The sequence below is a fragment of the Scardinius erythrophthalmus genome (genome assembly GCF_964197995.2).
Source record: "Scardinius erythrophthalmus genome assembly, chromosome: 9".
NCBI classification, from domain to species: domain Eukaryota; kingdom Metazoa; phylum Chordata; class Actinopteri; order Cypriniformes; family Leuciscidae; genus Scardinius; species Scardinius erythrophthalmus.
The window spans coordinates 30,829,725-30,851,899 of record NC_138229.1 but is presented as its reverse complement, the minus strand read 5'-3'; the positions used below and the strand labels follow the sequence as shown (position 1 = coordinate 30,851,899).

General features: G+C 46.9%; 1 protein-coding gene across 1 annotated transcript in view; it reads left to right on the top strand.

Moving 5' to 3' along the window:
* LOC308696085 (phospholipid scramblase 1-like) overlaps positions 1–16,167 on the top strand; it is a 34,223-nt gene extending 18,056 nt beyond the window's left edge. The window contains exons 8-11 of the mRNA XM_081374458.1: positions 5,677–5,838; positions 5,949–6,110; positions 15,441–15,492; positions 15,594–16,167. Of these exons, the coding sequence (XP_081230584.1) occupies positions 5,677–5,838; positions 5,949–6,110; positions 15,441–15,470 (354 nt within the window). The 3' untranslated portion in view covers positions 15,471–15,492; positions 15,594–16,167. The remainder of the gene's footprint in view (positions 1–5,676; positions 5,839–5,948; positions 6,111–15,440; positions 15,493–15,593) is intronic.
* Positions 16,168–22,175: the final 6,008 nt, after the last annotated feature.

Genomic DNA, 22,175 nt, shown 5'->3' with positions numbered 1-22,175 from the left:
CTGCAAGAATTAGCCAATCATCTATATAATTAAGAATGCGAATCCCCTGAAGTCTCAATGGAGCAAGGGCTGCATCCATACATTTCGTGAACGTGCGAGGAGATAAGGCTAGGCTGAAAGGAAGAACCCTATATTGATAAGCTTTTCCCCCAAAAGCAAATCTAAGGAACTTCCTATGATAAGGAATGATGGAAATATGAAGTCACTATACAACTATCCCAATCTGGATTGGTGCGCGTCATCGTGCGTCATGACGTCACATGTGACGGTGACCCGGACGCTATATAAGGGTCACAGGAACAAGGAAATGACAGCTTCGACAAGGTTCAAAGCAGCTGCTCTCGGGGCGCCCCGAAGGTGGGGAGAAGGGACGCAGCGTCTCGTTCCCCTCTCTCGGGGAACCAGGGTTACATCCAGTAACCCGAGATGTTCCCCTTCGTTACGGGGAACTCCCGCTGCGTCGAAACGCTACGGGGAACGAGTACCAGCTAGCCCCCACCGAGAACAGGCGCCCCTGGTGTGAAACATCTGGCACACTCAGAGGCGCTACGCCAGGAGTTGACAAAATCCCATTAGACTAAGAATCATAATCCTTATTTGGTGTGGTAAGGGAAAGATGCCTCAGCAACTTCAAAATTGAAATATGACCTGTATAACCTAAGCAGGTCCCTCCTTCAACTCCTAACCCGTCTAAAGGGAAAACTCCTTTCTTTGGAAGCCCAAAAACCAGGCTCTCTTGCACCGTCCATGCAACAGAGGATAAATACCTGTCACAAATTAAAAGCCTCCGGTCTTATAGAGACCGGGGATGAGAGAAAGCTTATAATTCCAAAATACCCTGCAGTGCCGACAGGGGCCAGGGGTCACCTGTCAGCCTGCAACAACAGGATTCATCTAAGAAGCTACAGGATCAAATGGAGGTTATGGGACGGTCCCACGTGCCCACCCCCAGAGCATACGGAGGCAGAATGCGCCATAGAGGCTCTGAACATGGATGAGAGGTCCCGGAAGGGTGTAGAAATTCCCGTACTGAAGCCAATGGGCAGTAAACACTGGGTTCACCCTCCCTTAAATTATCCTGCATAGCCAGGAGTTCCAGAAGAAATTAGAACTAAAGCGATCTAAACCCCCTCAAGGGCCAGACCCAAAGATTCCAATCTTCAGGACGCGGGTGAAATAAAGAGCCCGCCGCCTGAGTCAACAGATCTCCCCTAATTGGTAACTGCCATGGGGAGCCTGCCAGGAGACTAACCAGGTCGGAAAACCAAATCCGAGTCGGCCAGAATGGAGCTACAAGAATAATATCTACTCCATACCTCCTTACTCTTTCCAGAACTCCAGGGAGCAAAGACACCGGGGGAAAGGCGTACAGACGTCGCCTCGGCCACGTCTGTACCATAGCATCCAGGCCCAAAGGCGCAGGGTGCAAAAGAGAGAACCAGAGCGGGCAATGAGAATTCTCATGAGAAGCGAATAAATCCACCTCCGCCTGGCCAAATCTCTCCCAAATGAGCTTCACCACCTCAGGGTGAAGCCTCCATTCCCCGGGCCCCGGCCCCTGCCTCGACAGGGTGTCCGCTCCCACATTCTCAACCCCAGGTATATACATGGATCTCACAGAGAGAAATTTGTCCTTAGACCACAGTAATATATGATGGGCTAACTTACACAGAGGTCGAGACCTCAAGCCCCCCTGATGGTTGATATAAGAGACCACAGATACATTATCAGACCTAACCAGGACATGATGGCCTCTGAGATCTGGGAGAAAATGCCTAAAGGCGAAAAACACTGCCATCATCTCGAGGAAATTAATATGTCGAGAAAGATGGCGGTCTTCCCAGACGCCCCGGGTGAAACGGCCCTCCATAACCGCACCCCAGCCAGTGCGGGAAGCATCCGTGGTCAGAATTTTTCTGTGACCCGAAGTTCCCAACACCTGGCCTTGAGACAGGAACCGAACATCTTTCCAACTGACTAGTGCACGTAGGCACCTGGACGTAACTCTAATCGTGCGGAAGGGGTTACCCCTCGGGGAAAACCCCCTGGTCCTGAGCCACCACTGCAGGGCCCTCATATGGAGCAAGCCGAAGGGAATTACCACTGAAGCGGCTGCCATAAGGCCCAAAACTCTTTGGAATCGTTTTACAGTGATGGCCTGACCTATCCTAATCGTCTTGACCTCAGTTAAGATACTCTCGATACGAGTTTGAGTTAGTTGGACTCGCATGGCTTGCGAATCCCTTTCTGTCCCCAGGAATGTTGTTCTTTGCTGGGGACACAAGGAACTCTTCTTAACATTGAGTCTTAATCCCAAGCACTGAAGATGACGCAAAACAACATCTCGATGTTGGATTGCCAGGCTCTCTGACTCTGCAAGAATTAGCCAATCATCTATATAATTAAGAATGCGAATCCCCTGAAGTCTCAATGGAGCAAGGGCTGCATCCATACGTTTCGTGAACGTGCGAGGAGATAAGGCTAGGCCGAAAGGAAGAACCCTATATTGATAAGCTTTTCCCCCAAAAGCAAATCTAAGGAACTTCCTATGATAAGGAATGATGGAAATATGAAAATAAGCATCCTTAAGATCTATCGTCACAAACCAGTCCTCGGATCTAATTTGTTGAACGATATTAGGTATAGTAAGCATCTTGAACTTAAATCTCCTCAGAGATTTGTTCAGAACCCTAAGATCTATTATAGGACGAAGTCCACCATCCTTTTTAGGAACAATGAAGTACCGGCTATAAAAACCGAATTCCCTCTCCCGAACGGGGACAACCTCTATCGCCTCCTTTGCTAAAAGGGAATTAACTTCATCTTCCATCACCTGGCTTTGATCGGCAGGAACCAAAGTGGGCAACACCCCCTGAAAATGAGGTGGTTGAATTTTAAATTGGATCCTATAACCCTTCTTAACTATATCCAGAACCCATTTCGATATATTCGGAAGGCCTTTCCAGGCGTCTAAATAATCTGAAAGCGGGATGAGTCTTTCTGGGCTAGTCTCAGGTGATAAAGCAGATTTTACAGTGACCTGAAGCAGTTTACTGGCAGGACGTAACTGAATCTTTTTCTTCTCTTTTTCAGCAGACCTCAAGAGGGTCGAATGAGACAGGGTTTTTGATAGTGCCGTACATTCGTTAGAAATGGGTGTAACCAGAGTCTGGTTACATCGATTTCCTGAGGGCTCCGTGGAGCGAAGTTTTAAAATTGTCACACGGAGGGGGACACCCTCTGAGGCCTGCGGATCCCGTCATGGCCTCTTGGCCGAAGCCTTCCTGCCCTGAATGACGGTCCTCAGATCCGCCTTCTGAGCCGGGGCTTTCGACCGAGCGAGTTGCCTCCGGAACCAGGCCTTTTGCGGGGGTACCCTGGAGGCAACACTCTCCTTCTGCTGCTGGATGTGAGAGGAGCTGGAGGCGGCGCCCTCGCGAGACTGCCCCCTGGCGGCAGGCTCGCGAGGTTTGGGATGACGGCGGGGAATCAGCTGTTTGAATGCGGCTGACTGCCTCCTCGTCTCCTGAAACCTCTCGACGACATTATTAACGCCGTCGCCGAAGAGGCCACGAGGAGAGAGGGGGGCATCGAGCAGACAAGCCCTGTCCTTGTCGCCGATACCCGCTAGCGTCAGCCACAGGTGCCTCTCCGTAGCCACCAGTGCTGCCATAGAGCGGCCGATAGCACGGGCCGTCTCCTTGGTGGCACGGAGAGACACGTCTACCGCACGACGAAGTTCTCGAACATCGTCGTAGGAGACTTCCCCTCTCTCATCCACTTCCTTTAGCAGGTCAGCCTGGTATGCCTGAAGCAGCCCCATAGTGTGCAGGCAGCTACCAGCCTGACCCGCCGCCATATATGCCTTCCCCACCAAAGCTGATGTTGTACGGCAGGGCTTGGTGGGGAGCGCCGGAGCCTGCAGAGACGATGCCGCGTCGGGAGAGAGATGAGAGGCGAAAGTCTCCTCCACCCGCGGCATCGTCCCATAACCCATCTCCCTCGCTCCCATTATATCAGAATATATGTGCGTATTGGGACCGGAAATACGGGAGGAGAAGGGTTTATTCCATGTCCTCGACACCTCGGTGTGAAGATCATGGAAAAATGGCAGACTACGGCGTGGAGGTTGTGACCAGGTCTGCAGGAAACGTTCATCCATCTTGCTTTTAACGGCCGTTTCCTGCACCTGCGGTGGCCATTCGATATTTAACTTGGCCACCGCTCTAGTCACAACATCCAGCAGCTCCTCAAAAGCAGGGGAATGGGATGGCGGTGTCACACATTCCTCTGCCTCAACACCCACAATATCTAACTCCTCAGAGCTAGATAAGTGAAGCATCGGGTCCGTTTCGGGGACGGGAGAAGCCGCAGCGCGGGCTCCCGAACCCTGAGCGGGACAGATGGATTCAGCATTGGGATGTTGAGAAAGGACCTCAGTCGTCTCAACATCCATTGCTAAATCCTTTTGTGATCCCCATGAATGCAGTCGCCGCGCTGCCTCAGCAGACGCGGGTCCTGATCCACAGGGAGCACGTGGTTGACCTGACTCTTTATCGAATAGAGCCAGGCGGGAACGGAGCTTTCTTAGGGGCAACTTTTCACAATGCTCACAGGCAGCACCCTCAAGTGCTGCCCGAGCATGCTCCATTCCCAAACAAACCACACAAAGAGCATGAGTATCTCCTTCACAAAGAAAACGTGGGCAAGGAGGTACACACTGTTGAAATCTCTTTTCCGCCATAATAAACTCTTTCAAATAGACAGACAACACCAAATAGAACAAACAGTAACACAGAGCGCTGCTGAAGAACAGAAGCTGTCTTTCCTTGTTCCTGTGACCCTTATATAGCGTCCGGGTCACCGTCACATGTGACGTCATGACGCACGATGACGCGCACCAATCCAGATTGGGATAGTTGTATAGTGACTTCAGATAGCGCATGCCGAAGGCATTCCCCGTAGCGTTTCGACGCAGCGGGAGTTCCCCGTAACGAAGGGGAACCGATGCACTTGGTAATTGTGATTTTTATTTATTTTTTAAATAGTCTATTGTATTTCATCTTTAATATCTATTTTCCCTGTATAAAGGGGATGCAACTGAAGAAGAAGAAAAAAAGCCTCATTAAAATTAAATGATTGAAATATTGAAAACAGAGTCCAACAAATCAAAGTTATGTGGTGAGACCAATGTGCAGGAAAAAAATTTAATAAAAAATCAGACAATTCAACCTTTTTATGAAAAAGGCAAGGTTAGTTCTGGTTGAGTTGTAAAATATCATGTGGGACTTACCAAAAAAAATTAATATCATGATTTTATGATATTAATGATTTATTATATGTGTAAAATATATTTCTCACTTAACATTTTTGAACACTCATGGACACTCTTAAATTGTTATCACAACATTGCTGAATCAACAGCCAGCCTGTGCATGTCATGTTTAACTGTGAGGAAGTTATCTGTTAAATGTTTAAATCACCTTGACTATTGCAGGACCGATGTGTTGCATGATGGGTACACAGCAATGCCACCATCAACTGTCATGTCTGTGATTGAATTAACAGCTTAAACGCCACCTATTAGTTGTGAATAATAAGATCTACTATATTTTAAGTATAGTTATGCCTAAACTGCTCCAATTGCTGCTGATGTGTCTTTTGTCTGCCTCATAGCTTGAAATCCAATCTCCACCAGGCAACCCGATTGGATACGTGATCCAGAATTGGCATCCTTTTATTCCCAAGTTTACCGTACAGAATGAGAAAAGAGAAGCAGTTCTGAAGATCGTGGGGCCGTTCTGCCTCGTCAAATGCTGCTCTGATGTGAACTTTGAGGTATGAACTATATAAGACTGAAATATTGATAATAGTTTGATCATTTGACTTAACATTCTCTTGCACCATTTTGCATGATTATAAATAGTTATTTATTTGCATCTAAATAGGTTTTGTCAATGGATGAGTCAGCAACGGTGGGCAGAATCTCTAAACAGTGGGCCGGTATGGTGAGAGAAGCTTTCACTGACGCAGACAATTTTGGAATCTCCTTTCCTATGGATCTGGATGTGAAGATTAAAGCTGTTCTTTTTGGAGCATGTTTTCTCATAGTAAGCAAAAATAAGGCATTATCGCATATCACCATGTTTCTTGTTTTGCCTTTTGAGGGTGCCTTTTGAGGGAACTCGAACTGCGTCGACTACGACACTTTGGGGAACGCCCTTAGCATAACACATCTGAAGTATGAATGAAACTAATCCAATCCTGGTTGGTGCTGTGTCATGATGTAACATGTGACTGCATACACAGAAGCTACAAAGGGACATCGGCACACAACAGTTAGCAAGCGCTCTGTGTCAAACTGTCTGTCCTATTTGGTATTGTTTGTCCCATAAGTTCTGCATTGCAATACAGAATCTAGTGGTCCGGATCTCGTGTTTGCAGAGGCAGCACGTAGATTACGGGTCTAATCTGCAATAAAGATTCTCTGTGGGTGTGAGGCATGCACAGTCAGCTCCTGAGTGTGCTGGCTGTGTTCATTGAGAAATATCTCGAAGCACACAGCCGTGCGTTTTCGGGTGTTTCAGCCTCGCGGCCGTTGAATTTCTTCTCGAGAGATGAAAGCCAAATATATTTTTAACAACTAGAAACTCGCGTTTGCCAGGGCAGTGTGTAGATTACGGGTCTGCAATAAAAGGGACACACGTGATCTGTGAAATAAAACTGTTTGAGTGCGATTATTCCCTGCCGGTCCTCCGCTTCAGGGTGTCGAGAACGAATCCGAAAGAGGAAATCGATGTCTGTATCCCGCCGTTAAGTGTGCTCCGGGACACATTGGTTCCCTTTCGTTGTCACTCTGAGTTACGTCGGATGAAGACGAATGGGGTTTCGCTTAGAAAGCCTATCATCTTCGAGTATATAAAACGAGCCAATGGCAATAAAAATGCCATGGGTCTGCGGAATTTGCATAGCGTATCTCCGCCCCACCCTGGGGGTATATAAGGAAGTGCGCTGGCAACATGCAGATATGTTTTCGCTTCGGAGCCAAGTTCAGTACTTCACTCCACAAGCCTTTTGAATGTCATCTCAAATCTCTTCGAGACGAGCGGCTCTTCAGAGTGTTGGTGTGACAGCGGATTCCAGCGAGATCGCATTTCCTGCTGCTGGTCTGTGCAGTGATCTGCCGACAGTGAGTGTGTTTTCTCCCTGGGCGTTTCGGCACTCTGTTGAGCTTTTCCAATCTCTAAAAGAGCTGCACGCGGCACGTCTTTTTAAAGACGGTTCGCCTGTGTATTTCTGTTTCCTGGATGTGTGTGCACATCTGCCTAACGGTCGCGAGCGCTGTTTCGCGTGTTGGGCTTAATCACGCTTGGCAGAGCTCATGGATGAGTCATGTTTTCTTTGCGGGAACATGACCATCGCGATGTTTATAGATCGAGACTCAATGATCTGTCTGTGAGTAGAGTCCCCTCTGCCACACCCCAATTTATCTCTTCCTCGAGAGGGGATACTTTGGCTGGTGGCCAGGGTGGTCTGAGGGTTACGGTGTGGCACAACAACCGACGAGTCATTCCTCGGGCCACACCCCACTCCACATTGCAAACCGTAGAGCTTCTGTATATGCCTGGTTTCCTTCGGGGACCCAGTGTTTTATTCGGGGCTCCGGCAGATGATCTCATGTCACTCACAGCATCACAAGGCGGGCTTGTTTCCTCTGGAAATGAAGTTCGGCTGCGTTGCCTCCCACGGGAGTGCCATCGTTGCCAGGACTGATTCAGAGCTGTCAGCCATGCTTTCCCGGACAGCTGAAAGCATCGGTTGGAGTGGCGCTGCCCTCCCCCGAGTGCTGTAGGCTTCGTCCGGATGTGCATTAGGACGCCTCCGCTCCGCGAGAGTCCACGTGACTTTTTGCGGCCCGCGAGCGTTCTCGGCCTTCGCTGCTTCGATCGTGCAGCGATCATGGTCTGTATGTTCTCTGTCACTATCGTGACACAGTCGTGCAGTGCTGTGTGTCGCCTGCACCTTCAATGCAGTGCTGTCCCGGGAGTTCTGTCTGAACCGGCCGCAGTGGAATGCTAGTCCTTCCCTGGCCAACCCTGACAGAACGCGGAAACTCTAACCACGGCCCCTTCCTGGGACACTAGGCCTCCCATGCCAGGCCTGGTTGTTCCGCCACGCACACTACTGACTTCGCTCAGGCGATATCGGTACCTGCGTGATCCTGGGTCAGGTGATGCCTACTAATGTGGTCCAGACATGGGCTTAGCCAGGTTGATGTGGGGCGGTCTGAGAATTAATTTTCTCAACTTCCCCATGTCCCGGGCTGGGCTCTTTGGCAGTGTGGCTTCGACCACCTGAAGCAGACTCGGGTCTGGCACCTATGGTCATCCATCCGTGCGGCCTCCTCAGTCTGCTTCCTGCCAAGCCCTCCTCCATGCGGCTGCTCCCCTCGGGCCTGCACCTGACCTGAGCAGGAGGAAGCCGCAGGAGGGTGGCGCTGCCCGTCTCCGCCCCTTAGACTGCCACACCAGCCTAAGCAGCACCCTTGAGGCGGGCAGCCTGGTCGGCGGGGTGGTTGAGGACTGCGCCCAACAGTCTTCAATCAATCCAGAAGCAGACTGAGGCTTCTGCACTGACGGTCATCCATCGGTGTGGTCTGCTTAGTCTGCTTCCCGCCGATGCCGCCTCCTTGCGGCTCCTCCCCTCGAGCCTTCACTGGCCTGAGCACAAGGAGGTCGCTGGAGGCTGGCACCGCCTGTCTCTGCCCCTTAGCCGGCTAACACCTAGCTGAGCAGCACAAACCTGAGACAGGCAGCTTGGAGTTAGGGCTCAGTTCTTCAGGAGCTGGTAGCAGGAACACTCCTTCCCCCGCTGGAGGGCTGGGGGAAGATCTCTACAAAAGAACTAATGCTCTTTCTCTGAGCCCCAAGAGGCTGTGGATGACAGCATGCGCCACCCTCGGGCCACGCTCCTCTCATCCCCCTCTGTCGCCAGACCCCTGCCAGAGCACGCCCCCGTGGGACGCTGGTCCTCCCCTGGCCTCCTCTGGCAGGACGCGGTTAATGTCCCACACAGGGCCACTATGCCACCCTCGCCTGGGCTGGTCATTCCGCCTCGCTGCACCCCCAACGGTACGTCTGTGGTTCGAATAACCCCGCTGGCGCAGTTTCTGGAGGCCTGGCTAGAGCTTTCCGGACTGTCCTGCCGGGTCGCGAGAACCATCAGGCTCGGCTACGTGATTCAGTTTGCGTGGTCTCCTCTTCGTCTCAGGGGAATCCGCTCACTATGGCCGGTGGCAGTGCCCCTGTCATGAGAGCGGAGGTCGCTAACCTACTGGCGAAGGGTGCAATCGAGACGGTCCCTCCAGCCGAAATGAAGTCTGGGTTTTACAGCCCCTACTTTATTGTACCGAAGAAATCCGGTGGGTTACGACAAATCCTGGACCTGCGTGTCTTGAACCGCTCCCTTCAAAAAAAAGAGGATGCCGTTCAAGATGCTCACGGATTAACGCATTTTCGATAAGTTTGATAAGTATTTTTCCTCGACACAGACTGTTTCTACGGTTTGCTTTCGAGGGACAGGCATACAGTACGCGGTTCTCCCTTTCGGGCTAGCCCTGTCTCCTCGCGTCTTCACGAAGGTCGTCGAGGCAGCCCTTATTCCCCTATGCGAACACGGGGTTTGCATCTTGACGACTGGCTGATCCTAGCTCACTCTCGAGACCAGGTTTGCGAACACAGGGACCTTGTGCTCCGGCACCTAGCTCGTCTGGGCCTTCGGGTCAACTGGGAGAAGAGCAAACTCTGCCCCGTGCAGAGGATCTCTTTTCTCGGTATGGAGATCGACTCGATCGCCATGTGCGCGCAGCTTACGAGCGAGCGTGCGCACTGCTGACTTGCCTTCGTCAGTTCGAGGGCAGGAGTGCGGTCCCACTGAAAAGTTTTCAGAGGCTCCTGGGGCATATGGCATCCGCAGCCGCAGTAACGCCGCTTGGTTTGCTTTATATAAGACCGCTTCAGCTTTGGCTTTGCGATGGAGTCCCAAGGTGGGCATGGCAAAACGGCACGCTCCGAGTCCCAGTGACTCCGACCTGCCGCCAGACCTTCTCCCTGTGGTCGAACCTCAATTTTCTACGGGCCGTAGTTCCCTTAGAACGAGGTTTCAAGGCATGTTGTTGTATCAACAGATGCCTCCGCCACGGGTTGGGGTGCCATGTGCAATGGACATGCTGCCGCGGGCTCCTGGACAGGACCCCAGCGCCTTTGGCATGTCAATTGCCTCGAGTTGCTGGCTGTACGCCTTGCCTGGCACCGCTTTTGTGCGTTGCTCAGGGGTCAACACGTACTAGTCCGATCAGACAATACCGCCACAGTAGCGTACATCAACCGTCAAGGTGGTCTACGCTCCTGCTGTATGTCGCAACTCGCCCGCCACCTCCTCATATGGAGTCAGAAGCATCTGAGGTCGCTTCGAGCCATTTATATCCCGGGAGACCTGAACCAGGAGGCCGACGAGCTGTCTCGGCTTCGGCCTCTCGCTGGAGAATGGAGACTCCATCCCCAGACGGTCCAGCTGATTTGGGATCAGTTCGGGGACGCACAGGTAGATCTGTTTGCCTCCCACGACTCGTCCCATTGCGACCTGTTTTATTCCCTGACTGAGGGCACGCTCGGCACGGATGCACTGGTGCACAGCTGGCCGCGGGGCCTTCACAAGTATGCATTTCCCCCAGTGAGCCTTCTTGCGCAGACCTTGCGCAAGATCAGGGAGGACTAGGAGCAGGTAATTTTGGTTGCCCCGTATTGGCACAACCGCACCTGGTTCCCAGAACTAGTACTCCTCGCGACAGCACCTCCCTGGCCAATTCCCCTGAGGAAGGACCTGCTTTCTCAGGGACGGGGCACCTTATGGCACCCTCGTCCCGATCTTGGAACCTCCACGTGTGGCTCCTGGACGGGACGAGGTAGGTTTGAGTACCCTACCACCAGCGGTGGTGGCTACCATCACTTCCGCTAGAGCATCGTCCACGAGACATCTCTATGCGTTGAAGTGGAACCTCTTCGTCAACTGGTGTTCCTCTAAAAATCTAGAACCCACGAAATGCCCCATCAGTGTCGTGCTTTCCTTCCCTCAAGAAGGGTTGGAGTGAAGGCTGTCTTCCTCCACCCTGAAAGTGTACGTTGCCGCCATTGCCGCACATCACGACGCAGTTGATGGTAAGTCCTTGGGAAAGCACGACCTGATCGTCAGGTTCCTGAGGGGAGCCAGGAGACTGAATCCTCCTCGTCCTCCCCTCGTACCCTCTTGGGACCTCTCAGTGGTTTTAACTGCCCTGCAGAGTGCTCCCTTTGAGCCTCTGCAATCAGTGGAGCTTAAGTTCCTGTCAATGAAGACAGCGCTCCTGGTTGCATTGGCCTCCATCAAGAGGGTAGGGGACCTGCAGGCATTTTCAGCTGACGAAGCGTGCCTGGAGTTCGGGCTGGCTAACTCTCACGTGATCCTGAGACCCCGGCCTGGATATGTGCCCAAGGTTCCCACCACACCCTTTCGAGATCAGGAGGTGAACCTGCAAGCGCTGCCCAAGTAGAGCCAGTTTCTTCTCATGTACTCGCTTCAACTAGCCGGTGCTAGATTCTGCTCAGGTGTCTTCGCTTGCTCGCCATTCCTCTCCACGGACGGGATACGTGCGATATTTCCTCAGGTGAGCCTCATAAGCCCTGAGTCTCCTCCAGCACTGTTGACGTCAGAGTTATGCCACTGGCAGCTTTCGCGCTTGGCTAGGTGCCTCCATGTGCATGGTTCCCCTCTGGGCGACCCCCACATGTGTATTTCCACTGTAAGCCTCTTTGAGCATGTGTCTTTCCCTTGGCAAGCCACCTTGCCACCCCTGGGGTTGAAATATTCCACCTGCGGCTGGACACCCCAGTGATTCTCCATATGCAGTTCCTTTGGGTCATATGTGTATTCCAAGTCCCCCCCTTCGGGTTGGGCATAATTGCATATTTCCACTGAGATATGCTTCCCAGTGTACCTTGGTATTCCTGTGTTAAGTAGGAGTCCTTCGTCCGTGCCAGTCTCACGACAGGGAGCTCAGACTTACGCAGGGCACTGGAAGACAGTTGAGAGGTGGCGTGATTACACTGGGAACCCCATTCGTCATCATCCGACGTAACTTGGAGTGACAACGAAAGGGAACGTCTCGGTTACGTACGTAACCCTCGTTCCCTGAGTAGGGAACGGAGACGTTATGTCTCCCTGCCACTTCCGCTGTACCGCTGGAAACGCCTGAGTTCAGTCTCGGCTCCTTAGCGAAGACATATCTGCATGTTGCCAGCGCACTTCCTTATATACCCCCAGGGTGGGGCGGAGATACGCTATGCAAATTCCGCAGACCCATGGCATTTTTATTGCCATTGGCTCATTTTATATACTCGAAGATGACAGGCTTTCTAAGCTAAACCCCATTCGTCGTCATCCGACGTAACATATGTAACCGAGACGTTTCCAGTGAACGCACGCTGCTCTGTCTGCCCCACAGGCTTGCGGCCAGGCAGTGCTCGCGTCCGCACATTGAGAATCGTTTCGACCAAACCCTGTCAGAGAGCCACTTCAGGGAATCGAGAACGAATCTTGAATAATACCTTAAATCAGTCTCGAGAGGCTGGTTCCCTTAGTAGAATATTTCAAAGCATGGCAAGACCTGCCAAATATTTCTCCATGGGTCCTGCGCACAATAGAGAAGGGTTACAGGCTGCAGTTCGATTCCGCCCACCGAAATTCAACGGTTTGGTGTGGACTGCAGTCGACCCAGTGCAGGGTTGGGTATTGGAACAGGAAGTAAACTCCCTGCTGGTAAAGGAGGCCACAAAGTGTGTTCCTCCGCCGGACAGGGAGTCCAGGCTCTACAGCCGCTACTTCATAGTTTCCAAAAAGGATGGAGGGTTGCATCACTCTGAGGAGATGCAGGTTCAAGATGCTCACTATTCCCATCATCATGAGTCAGATCAAATCTGAGGATTGGTTTATCACGATAGATCTAAGGGACGCATACTTCCACATATCCATCCTTCCATCTCACAGGAAGTTCCTGAGGTTCGCTTTTGGGGTATAGCTCTCTCCCCTCGCACGTTTACCAAATGCATGGATGCAGGTCTAGCTCCGCTGAGGCTTCAGGGTATCAGGGTGCAAAATTATATCGACGACTGGCTTATTATTGCCCAGTCACAAGAGCTGGCAGTTCGGCATCGAGATGTCGTCCTTGCCCACATTCAGAGCCTGGGGTTGAGACTCAACACGAAATAAAGCGTCATCAAATGTCTGTAGAGGAGCGCTTCCAGGACTCAAAATGTTCTTTGGATGGGATAATCATAATATAGAACAAATTAGGAAACTCCAATGCACTCTCTTTAAGAAAAATTAAAAAGCCTTTATTTTATGGCTTGGTCATCATAAACCTTTAAAAACTCAGACGCGTTTCGGCATACAAGCCTTCGTCAGGGAGTCGAAATAAAGCGTGTTGGCACCAGCCCAGAGAACCACGTTCCTGGGAGTGGTGTGGGAATCGGTCACAATGCTGGCACAATTGTCTCCTGCACGAATCGAGTCCATCCTTGCCATGGTAAACAGTATAAAGCTAGGCCAAGCCATTACTGTAAAAAAATGGCAGCAGCGTCCAACATCATTCCATTCGGCCTGCTGCACATGAGGGCCCTGCAGTGGTGGTGGTTTTCCCTGAGGGGTATCCAATTCCGCATGATCAGGGTTACATGCAGAAGCCTGCGTTCCCTATCTATGTGGAAAAAAGCTTGGTTTCTGTCCCAAGGCCCCGTGCTGGGAGCGTCATGTCGTTGGAAAGCCGCTTCAACAGATGTCTCCCTCATGGCTGGGGCGAGTCATGGATGGCAGTGTTCTGAGGAGCTTCCTCCCAGACCTCAGGGGTCACCACGCAGACAATGTGTCGTCGATTCATCAGGGGGTTCTGAGATTGCGCCCTCTATTCAGATTGGCACATCAGATCATCCCATGGTCCCAGGGGAAACTGTTATCTCTCAGAGCAAATCACGTCCCAGGGGAACAAAATCAGAGAGCAGACATCCTGTCGAGGCAGGGGCTGAGGCCCGGGGAATGGAGACTTCACACCGAGGTGGTGAAGTCGAAATGCAAGAGGTTCGGCCCAGTGGAAGTGGATTTGTTTGTGTCTTGAGGGACGTCCCACTGTCCACTGTGGTGTTCTCTCATCCATCCAGCTCCATTGGGTTTGGATGCCATGGTACAGATGTGATCTCAACCATTCAGCTGACGCTTTTCCCCCTATTGCTCTGCTCCCGGGAGTTCTGGAGAGGGTCCGTTGTTAAGACGGGATCAGCCTACTTCTAGTTGCCCCATACTGGCCGGCCCGGGTATGGTTTTCAGACATCGTTTTACTCCTGGCAGGCCAGACTTGGCAGATCCCTCTGAGGAGGGACCTGCTTCCACTGGCCGGGGGCTCAATATTCACCCTCGACCAGACCTGTGGAAACTTTGGGCCTGGCCCCTGAGGGGCTCGGTACCTAGAGGCTGGCCTGTCGGCTGGAGTGGTTGAGACCATACTCAGTTCCAGAGCTCCTTCCACGAGGAGATTGTACGGTCTAAAGTGGAATGTTTTTCCATTGGTGAGTGTAGAGAGCGTGAGGTGGACCCAGTTAACTGCCTGGTTGGCTTCAGTGCTGGAGCTCCTCCAAGATCGCCTCTCAGCTGGTCTTGCCCTACCCACACTCAAGCTGTACGTGGCTGTCATTACGGCTTTCCATGCTCCTCTGGGTGATGGGCCCCTGGGGAGACATCAGCTGGTCGTAAGTTTCCTCCGTGGGGCTCAGAGGTTGAGACCTGTGGCTCGTACCAGAGTTCCTACATGGGACCTGGCAGTGGTTCTCGAAGGGCTGGTCAAGGCCCCCTTCGAACCTCTGGAGTCAGCTGAGGCCAAGAACCTTCCCTCAAGGTAGCTTTTTTTATTAGCCATTACTTCTCTGAGGAGAGTAGGAGACCTGCAGGTGCTCTCTATATCTCATGGGTGCCTGGAGTTTGCTCCAGGTGACATTAAGACTATCTTGCATCCTAGGCCAGGCTATGTGCCTAAAGTGCCATCTAATGTGGCACGGCATATGGTTCTGCAGGCTTTTCATCCTCTGCTTCACCTGATGGCGGATGAAGAAATACTTCATTTGCTCTGCTCTGTCAGAGCTCTCAAGATTTATGTCCAATCAGGATTGGATTAGTTTCATTCATACTTCAGATGCATTACGCCAAGGATGTTCCCCAAAGTGTCGTAGTCAACGCAGTGTCTCGTTCCCTTCTCAGGGAACAAGGGTTACAGTCGTAACCTGAGACGTTTTCTAAACTTCCTCTATCGGCTCTGTGTGTTTCAGCATAGTGAATAATCTGATATTGTTTTTCTCTTGTAGGACTTCATGTTCTTTGAACACAGTAAATAAATGGTAGTTTTCTGGATGTCATGTAAGTACACTTATATTGCATATGGGAGTATTTTAAAAATGTCCAAAAGCATGATTTGTCAACACGTGATTCTAACTATTGTCTTTCAATTAATATTTCAGGTTGAAATTTGAACTCCTTATTCTGAACATGGATGCAAATGTGGATCACTTAGCTGACAATTATATTTTACACATTACTATGCATATTAAATTATATAGTAGGCTATTTTATTAATGTTCTTGAGTCACCACTAGGTGGCAGCAATTTTCTTTTCTATAATGTTAAGAGCTGCTCTATGGAAGGTTTTGCTAAACAATTAACTTCCTTTAAATGCATTTTTATACAATATAAACACACTTGTAGCAAGAAAAAATAATGATAATTTTTGCTCTTAGTATTTGTTTTTTAGTCAGTTCTTTGGCCATTGCTATTTTTTAATCTATTCTACAGTGGAAAAGGGGTAATATCTAAATTAACTAATCATGTCAAAATAATATTTAACATCGCTTAATCAGGTAGAAGGTAGCTATTTAAGGTAACTGCAGGCCACCACTTTTTACAGTCTATACATAACTGCACTTTATATTAAAACATTTTATATTGTAAAAAGCAGTTGAAATAAGCATATAATAAATATAACTGTATAATTATCCATTATAATAAAACAGTTTTGTTTTGCACCTAAGTGTTTCCACAAAGTGCTCTTCAATTCCTCATTATGCCTTCTTGGAAGATAAGGAGGCATTAAATAATGAATACCACTTTCACTTTTTACCTTTGCTTTCCTGTTATTCAAGTTTTAACATTGCTCAGCAACAACACCTCATTTACACTCCTCAAGGAAGCAAATGATCCTTAAAGGGGGGGGGGGGGGTGAAATGCTATTTCATGCATACTGAGTTTTTTACACTGTTAAAGAGTTGGATTCCCATGCTAAACATGGAGAAAGATTCAAAAATTTAATTGCACGTTTGAATGAGTATTCCTATGCCAAAAATTGTCCTTCCGGTTTGTCACAAGTTTCGGAAGTTTTTTTCGAGTATGGGTATGTGTGACGTCAGATGTAACGGAATTTCCTAATATGGGTCCTAAGTGCACTTCGCCAGTAAGATCGCGGGCGCGCGCGCAACCGTAGACCAGAGAAAGAGAGCGAAAGCAGTTCGCCATCAAAGCGCCCTGCCCGGCTTTTGGGAAGCCAATGTCACCAAAGAAGTGTGTTTTTGGTTGCCAGGGCAAGACAACCCTGCACAGATTCCCAAAGAACCCGGCGTTAAAGCCCCAGTGGATGGAGTTTGTTTTTCCTGAGCATAAATGGAGTTGTGTAGACTGTTTGTTCCCTGCATTTCGACGATGATTGTTTTATAAACAAAGCCCAGATTTGCAGATCATCTAATGCTTAAGGATCGAGCAGTCACAATGATAAAGGTTCGGTGAGTAAAACTGCTTCTAATCTATTGTCTCTGTGTGTCGTTACTAGCTCGGCGCGTTAGCACAGCTTTAGCTTAGCTCACAGGGCCGGCCTCCAGCCGCTCGTTTTTTTTCCGGAAAGACTCGGTACATCCAATCTTTCTTAATATAATATAAAAAAACTAAAGACTTTTTGGATATATGAAGGATGCAATACTACTCTATAGATACTCAAGATTAACAGGAGATTGAGTGAAAATGAGCATTCCCCCCCCCCCCCCCTTTAAAAAAGTATTATCCTGGAAAATAGATTTTTAAATAGACTTTTCACTAAAATAAATAATTTTCAGAGTTTAACTAAGGACAGCTTTAGAAATAAAAAATGAGAAGGACCCCTCGAAATTCACCTTTTCCCACTGAGCAAGCGACGTCTGTGGACGTACAAAACAGGTTGATATCAAGTCCGCCCGTCCAGGCCATGATCTGAACGTCCATTGACAGCCAGAATTAGTCGATTAATGACACGGAGTAATTATGTCCAATCCGGCCATAATCTAAACGTCCACTGACAGCCAGAACTAGTTCAGAAAAGACGTTCATACTGGCTATAATCTGGACGTCCGTTGACATCCAGAAACAGTCCATAAATGACGTGAATAAAGATGTTCAATCCGGCCATAATCTAAACGTCCACTGACAGCCAGAACTAGTTCAGAAAAGACATTCATACTGGCTATAATCTGAACGTCCGTTGACATCCAGAAACAGTCCATAAATGACGTGAATAAAGATGTTCAATCCGGCCATAATCTAAACGTCCACAGACAGCCAGAACTAGTTCAGAAAAGACGTTCATACTGGCTATAATCTGGACATCCGTTGACATCCAGAAACAGTCCATAAATGACGTGAATAAAGATGTCCAATCCGGCCATAATCTAAACGTCCACAGACAGCCAGAACTAGTTCAGAAAAGACGTTCATACTGGCTATAATCTGAACGTCCGTTGACATCCAGAAACAGTCCATAAATGACGTGAATAAAGATGTCCAAATCCGGCCATAATCTAAACGTCCACAGACAGCCGGAACTAGTTCAGAAAAGACGTTCATACTGGCTATAATCTGGACGTCCGTTGACATCCAGAAACAGTCCATAAATGACGTGAATAAAGATGTCCAATCCGGCCATAATCTGAACGTCCACTGACAGCCAGAACTAGTTCAGAAAAGACGTTCATACTGGCTATAATCTGGACGTCCGTTGACATCCAGAAACAGTCCATAAATGACGTGAATAAAGATGTCCAATCCAGCCATAATCTGAACGTCCACTGACAGCCAGAACTAGTTCAGAAAAGACGTTCATACTGGCTATAATCTGAACGTCCGTTGACATCCAGAAACAGTCCATAAATGACGTGAATAAAGATGTCCAATCCAGCCATAATCTAATCGTCCACTGACAGCCAGAACTAGTTCAGAAAAGACGTTCATACTGGCTATAATCTGAACGTCCGTTGACATCCAGAAACAGTCCATAAATGACGTGAATAAAGATGTCCAATCCAGCCATAATCTAAACGTCCACTGACAGCCAGAACTAGTTCAGAACAAAATGACAAACAATATCTGTAAATTAATTAACTGACTGTTAATTTACGGACTATATCATTAACTGTTAAATTGATCTTGCTGATCAGACACCAACAGGGTTCATGATGCACACATGATGCTTTTAAGTCCTCCTGGGAAGTTTGTATTCATGAGGTTTTACTATTTTACTATTTATGTTTTAAATTAATTTATGAAGCCACTGTAAAATGTATCATTACATGTTATATTGTAATACTATAATACTGTCATATTTTGTGCAGGCATTAGCTTACTTCATCGTAAATAGAAAAGCCTGACAATGTAACTGCTAAATACCAAAGTATTACATGTTTCTGACACACTCATAACTCTTCAAGATCGGGCTTAAAGAAAATCCCAAGCTTCCTACTCATATTTTCATCATTGTGGCGGCGTTCATGTATGTTCAATTTGTAAATACGATCTTTATGATACAGGTATGTTTTGAATGCATCAATAGCTCTAGTTTAGGGACAATCCATACAAACAATCTTTACTAAACAGACTGTCACAGTGAGAAGATTTTTGTCCTTTAGCAATGCTAAAGGCCTAACCACTGCAGTTAACACCATGCTGTTAAATAAAAGTCTGTAGGCAAGTCTTAAGGTTAGGGTTAGGGTTAACCTTAACCCTTAATTTCTAACCCAGACCCAGTTTCACAGACATGGTTTAGATAAAGCCAGGATTTGTCCTTAGTTCAATTTGGGTATTTAATTATAGCTTTTAAAAATGTGCCTTAGAAAAAAAAAAACATTACTGGCGTGCATCTTGAGACAAAACAATGGCACTGCCATAAGATATGTCAGTTGCTTTCAGGTAATACTGCTCAAACATGCATTTTAGTCTGGGACTACAGGTTTAAGTCTTGCCTGTGAAAGTGTGAAACCCAGGGTATTATGTTGTAACTTGTATATAATTATGCCAATGTTACCAGAGTGTTGCATTGGACAGAGGATTAATTCTAAACCAACAGGTTGTGCACCAGTGCCACTCAGGGTGAAAAAGGATGTTGACATTATTAGGCATAAGAGTGTTTCTAAAGGAAAGGTCAAGAATTTGTGAAAATGTAAAAGGGTCATTATGGGTCACATGAATGTAACTGTCACCACCATGATACCAATTCATTAGATTTTCATATAGATCTACATACAGAATTGTATATGAATATATGCAGTGTTTGCTCTGTTTAATACACTGTTTGCTCTATTAAATTGTGCTTTATAAGAACAGTGGTAAATACATATTATATATGGTCAGTTACTGTAAGTTCTTACAGTATTTTTAATCTTTCATTTTTAATGTTTAATTTTTAATCATGCACAATTAATCAATTAATTAATTTAATCAAAAACAATTTAACCAATTGATTAAATACAGCCAGCCTACAAATACAACCAAATAAATAGCACATTCCTGTAATTGCAATGTTGCCACACTATTGGCTGTCTCTCCTAGCTGTTTTGAGCATGATTGGTTATTCTCTGTTTATTCTGACTGTCATCCAGGAATCTAGCCAATGACAACTAAGCGCGCCTTACGAGTCAAGTTTGAATAAACGTCAGTTGAGTGAGTCGGTGTTTGCTTTGCTGCTGCGCGGGATCTTCAATATTAGCCTATTCTGTGGGTTTTACATCGTTTAAAACATGGATTATTTTACATCGGACTGCTAAATGTTTATTTTGAGCGAGTTGCTGGGTGTTGCTGGGTGTAAATGAAGAACAAACAAGGAAATGGACAAGGAATTTTAACAACGGATATATGCAATCTACGGAAGGTAAATAACTTTATTTTATACAAATTCTGCTACATCAAGATATAGTGTATTAAATTGAGAATCTAAACGCGATTAGAGCAATATTATTAGTGCATACGGTATTCCCAATGTAGTAATGTTATGTGCTGCTAGGATGTGTAACGTTAACTTGTCTAACTTTATGATAAAAAAATAAATGCTTTACAACGAGTGAACTGAGAATATATTGTATCTTTAGACAGAAAGGAACTGTCACAGTCTTACTATAAGAATCTGCAAACTAGGCTTTTGAATTTGTTGATCGCGGGATGGCTACCGATCAGTTAAATTAACGAGTCGTAATAATATGGTTTGGAGCTGGTGAGTCAATTTTGCAAGCTTTTGCAAATGTCTCCGTTAGTAAGTAAAACAAATAACTAATATTGATGTGTATGTGTGTGTTTCCTTCATGATCCAGGCATTTTGGGAATAAATATTATCCAGCCACACGATGTTCAGATGCGGTGAGTATTGTCATAAAATACACGTGAAATAGAGACAGAACATGTAAACTCTGCTCAAATGCACTGGTTCAAACCCTCCAGACAAGCTTTATCTTCTTGAGTTTACAGGCCTAGCTGACCCAAAAATAAATGTCTTTCAAAATGAAAGTATTTTTTTCAAACCTCTATAACTTACTTTTGTGAAACACAAGAATTTTGGGAATAAAACAACTAGGCCTATATTCATTGTATGACAAAAATAAAAGGCATTTTTCAAGATATCTTAATTATGGTTCTACACAAGAATCTCATAAAATTTCAACATGAGGGTGAGTAAGCTAACTCTATTTTTTTTTTTTTTTTGGATGAGCTGTTCTTTTAAAGGATTAGTTCACCTCAAAGTTAAAAATTGTGTCATCATTTACTCACCCTCAAGTTGTTTCAAATCTGTATGAATTTGTAAAATTTGTAAAATTTTTAGATCAAGCATTGGACTTACGGAGCAGAATAGGCACCAACAGAGAAACAAGTCCATCACTAGTAAGTATCCACTGCAGTATCTGGTTACACTTTATTTCGATAGTCCACTTTAGAAATTTTACTAACTATAACTTTTCAACTACATGTCAACTAACTCTCATTAGAGTATTAGTAGGCTGTAGTAGACAGTCAATAGACTGGTAGGTTAAGTTTAGATGTTAGGAAATGGGTTAGGAGAATAAGTTGACTTGTAGTTGCCAAGTAACTTATAGTCAGTAGAATGTCTGTTAGGGGACCAACAAAACCGAGTGTTAGCAAATATTAAGCAGACAGTCTACTAATACTCTAATGACAGATAGTTGACACGTAGTTGCAAAGTTACTTATAGTTAGTAGAATGTCTAAAGTGGACTATCGAAATAAAGTGTTACCCAGTATCTAAATCCGCAGTCAATTTTAAAGGCACAATGCACTCCGAAATTAAAAAAAATTATATCTTTTTTTTCTTCACTCGTGCCATTCCAGATGTATATCTGACTTTCTTTCCACAAATATATATTTTTTAATTATCCATTATTCTAAGCCAATATAATGCAAGTGCATATGCCAGAAACTTCATACAGCCTACTCACAGCTTGCTGTGTTGTTCACACAAGATGTTTTCTGCACTTATCATGTGAGCAATGCTCTTGGACTTTTTCGACCTTCAGCATTTTGGTGTCTATTCACTTGCATTATTTGACACACAAACACAAGAGATGGATAATATTTCTAAAAATCTAGTTTATTTTTTCTAAAATATGTGTTTTCATCTGAAGAAAGAAAATCATATACCTTTCGGTCGGCATAAGGTAGATAAAATGAAGGGGGAATCAGTTTGCTCTCCTTTACCTAGTATTATTTATAAACCTTACATGTGATTTAATAAATGTACAATTAAAGGGG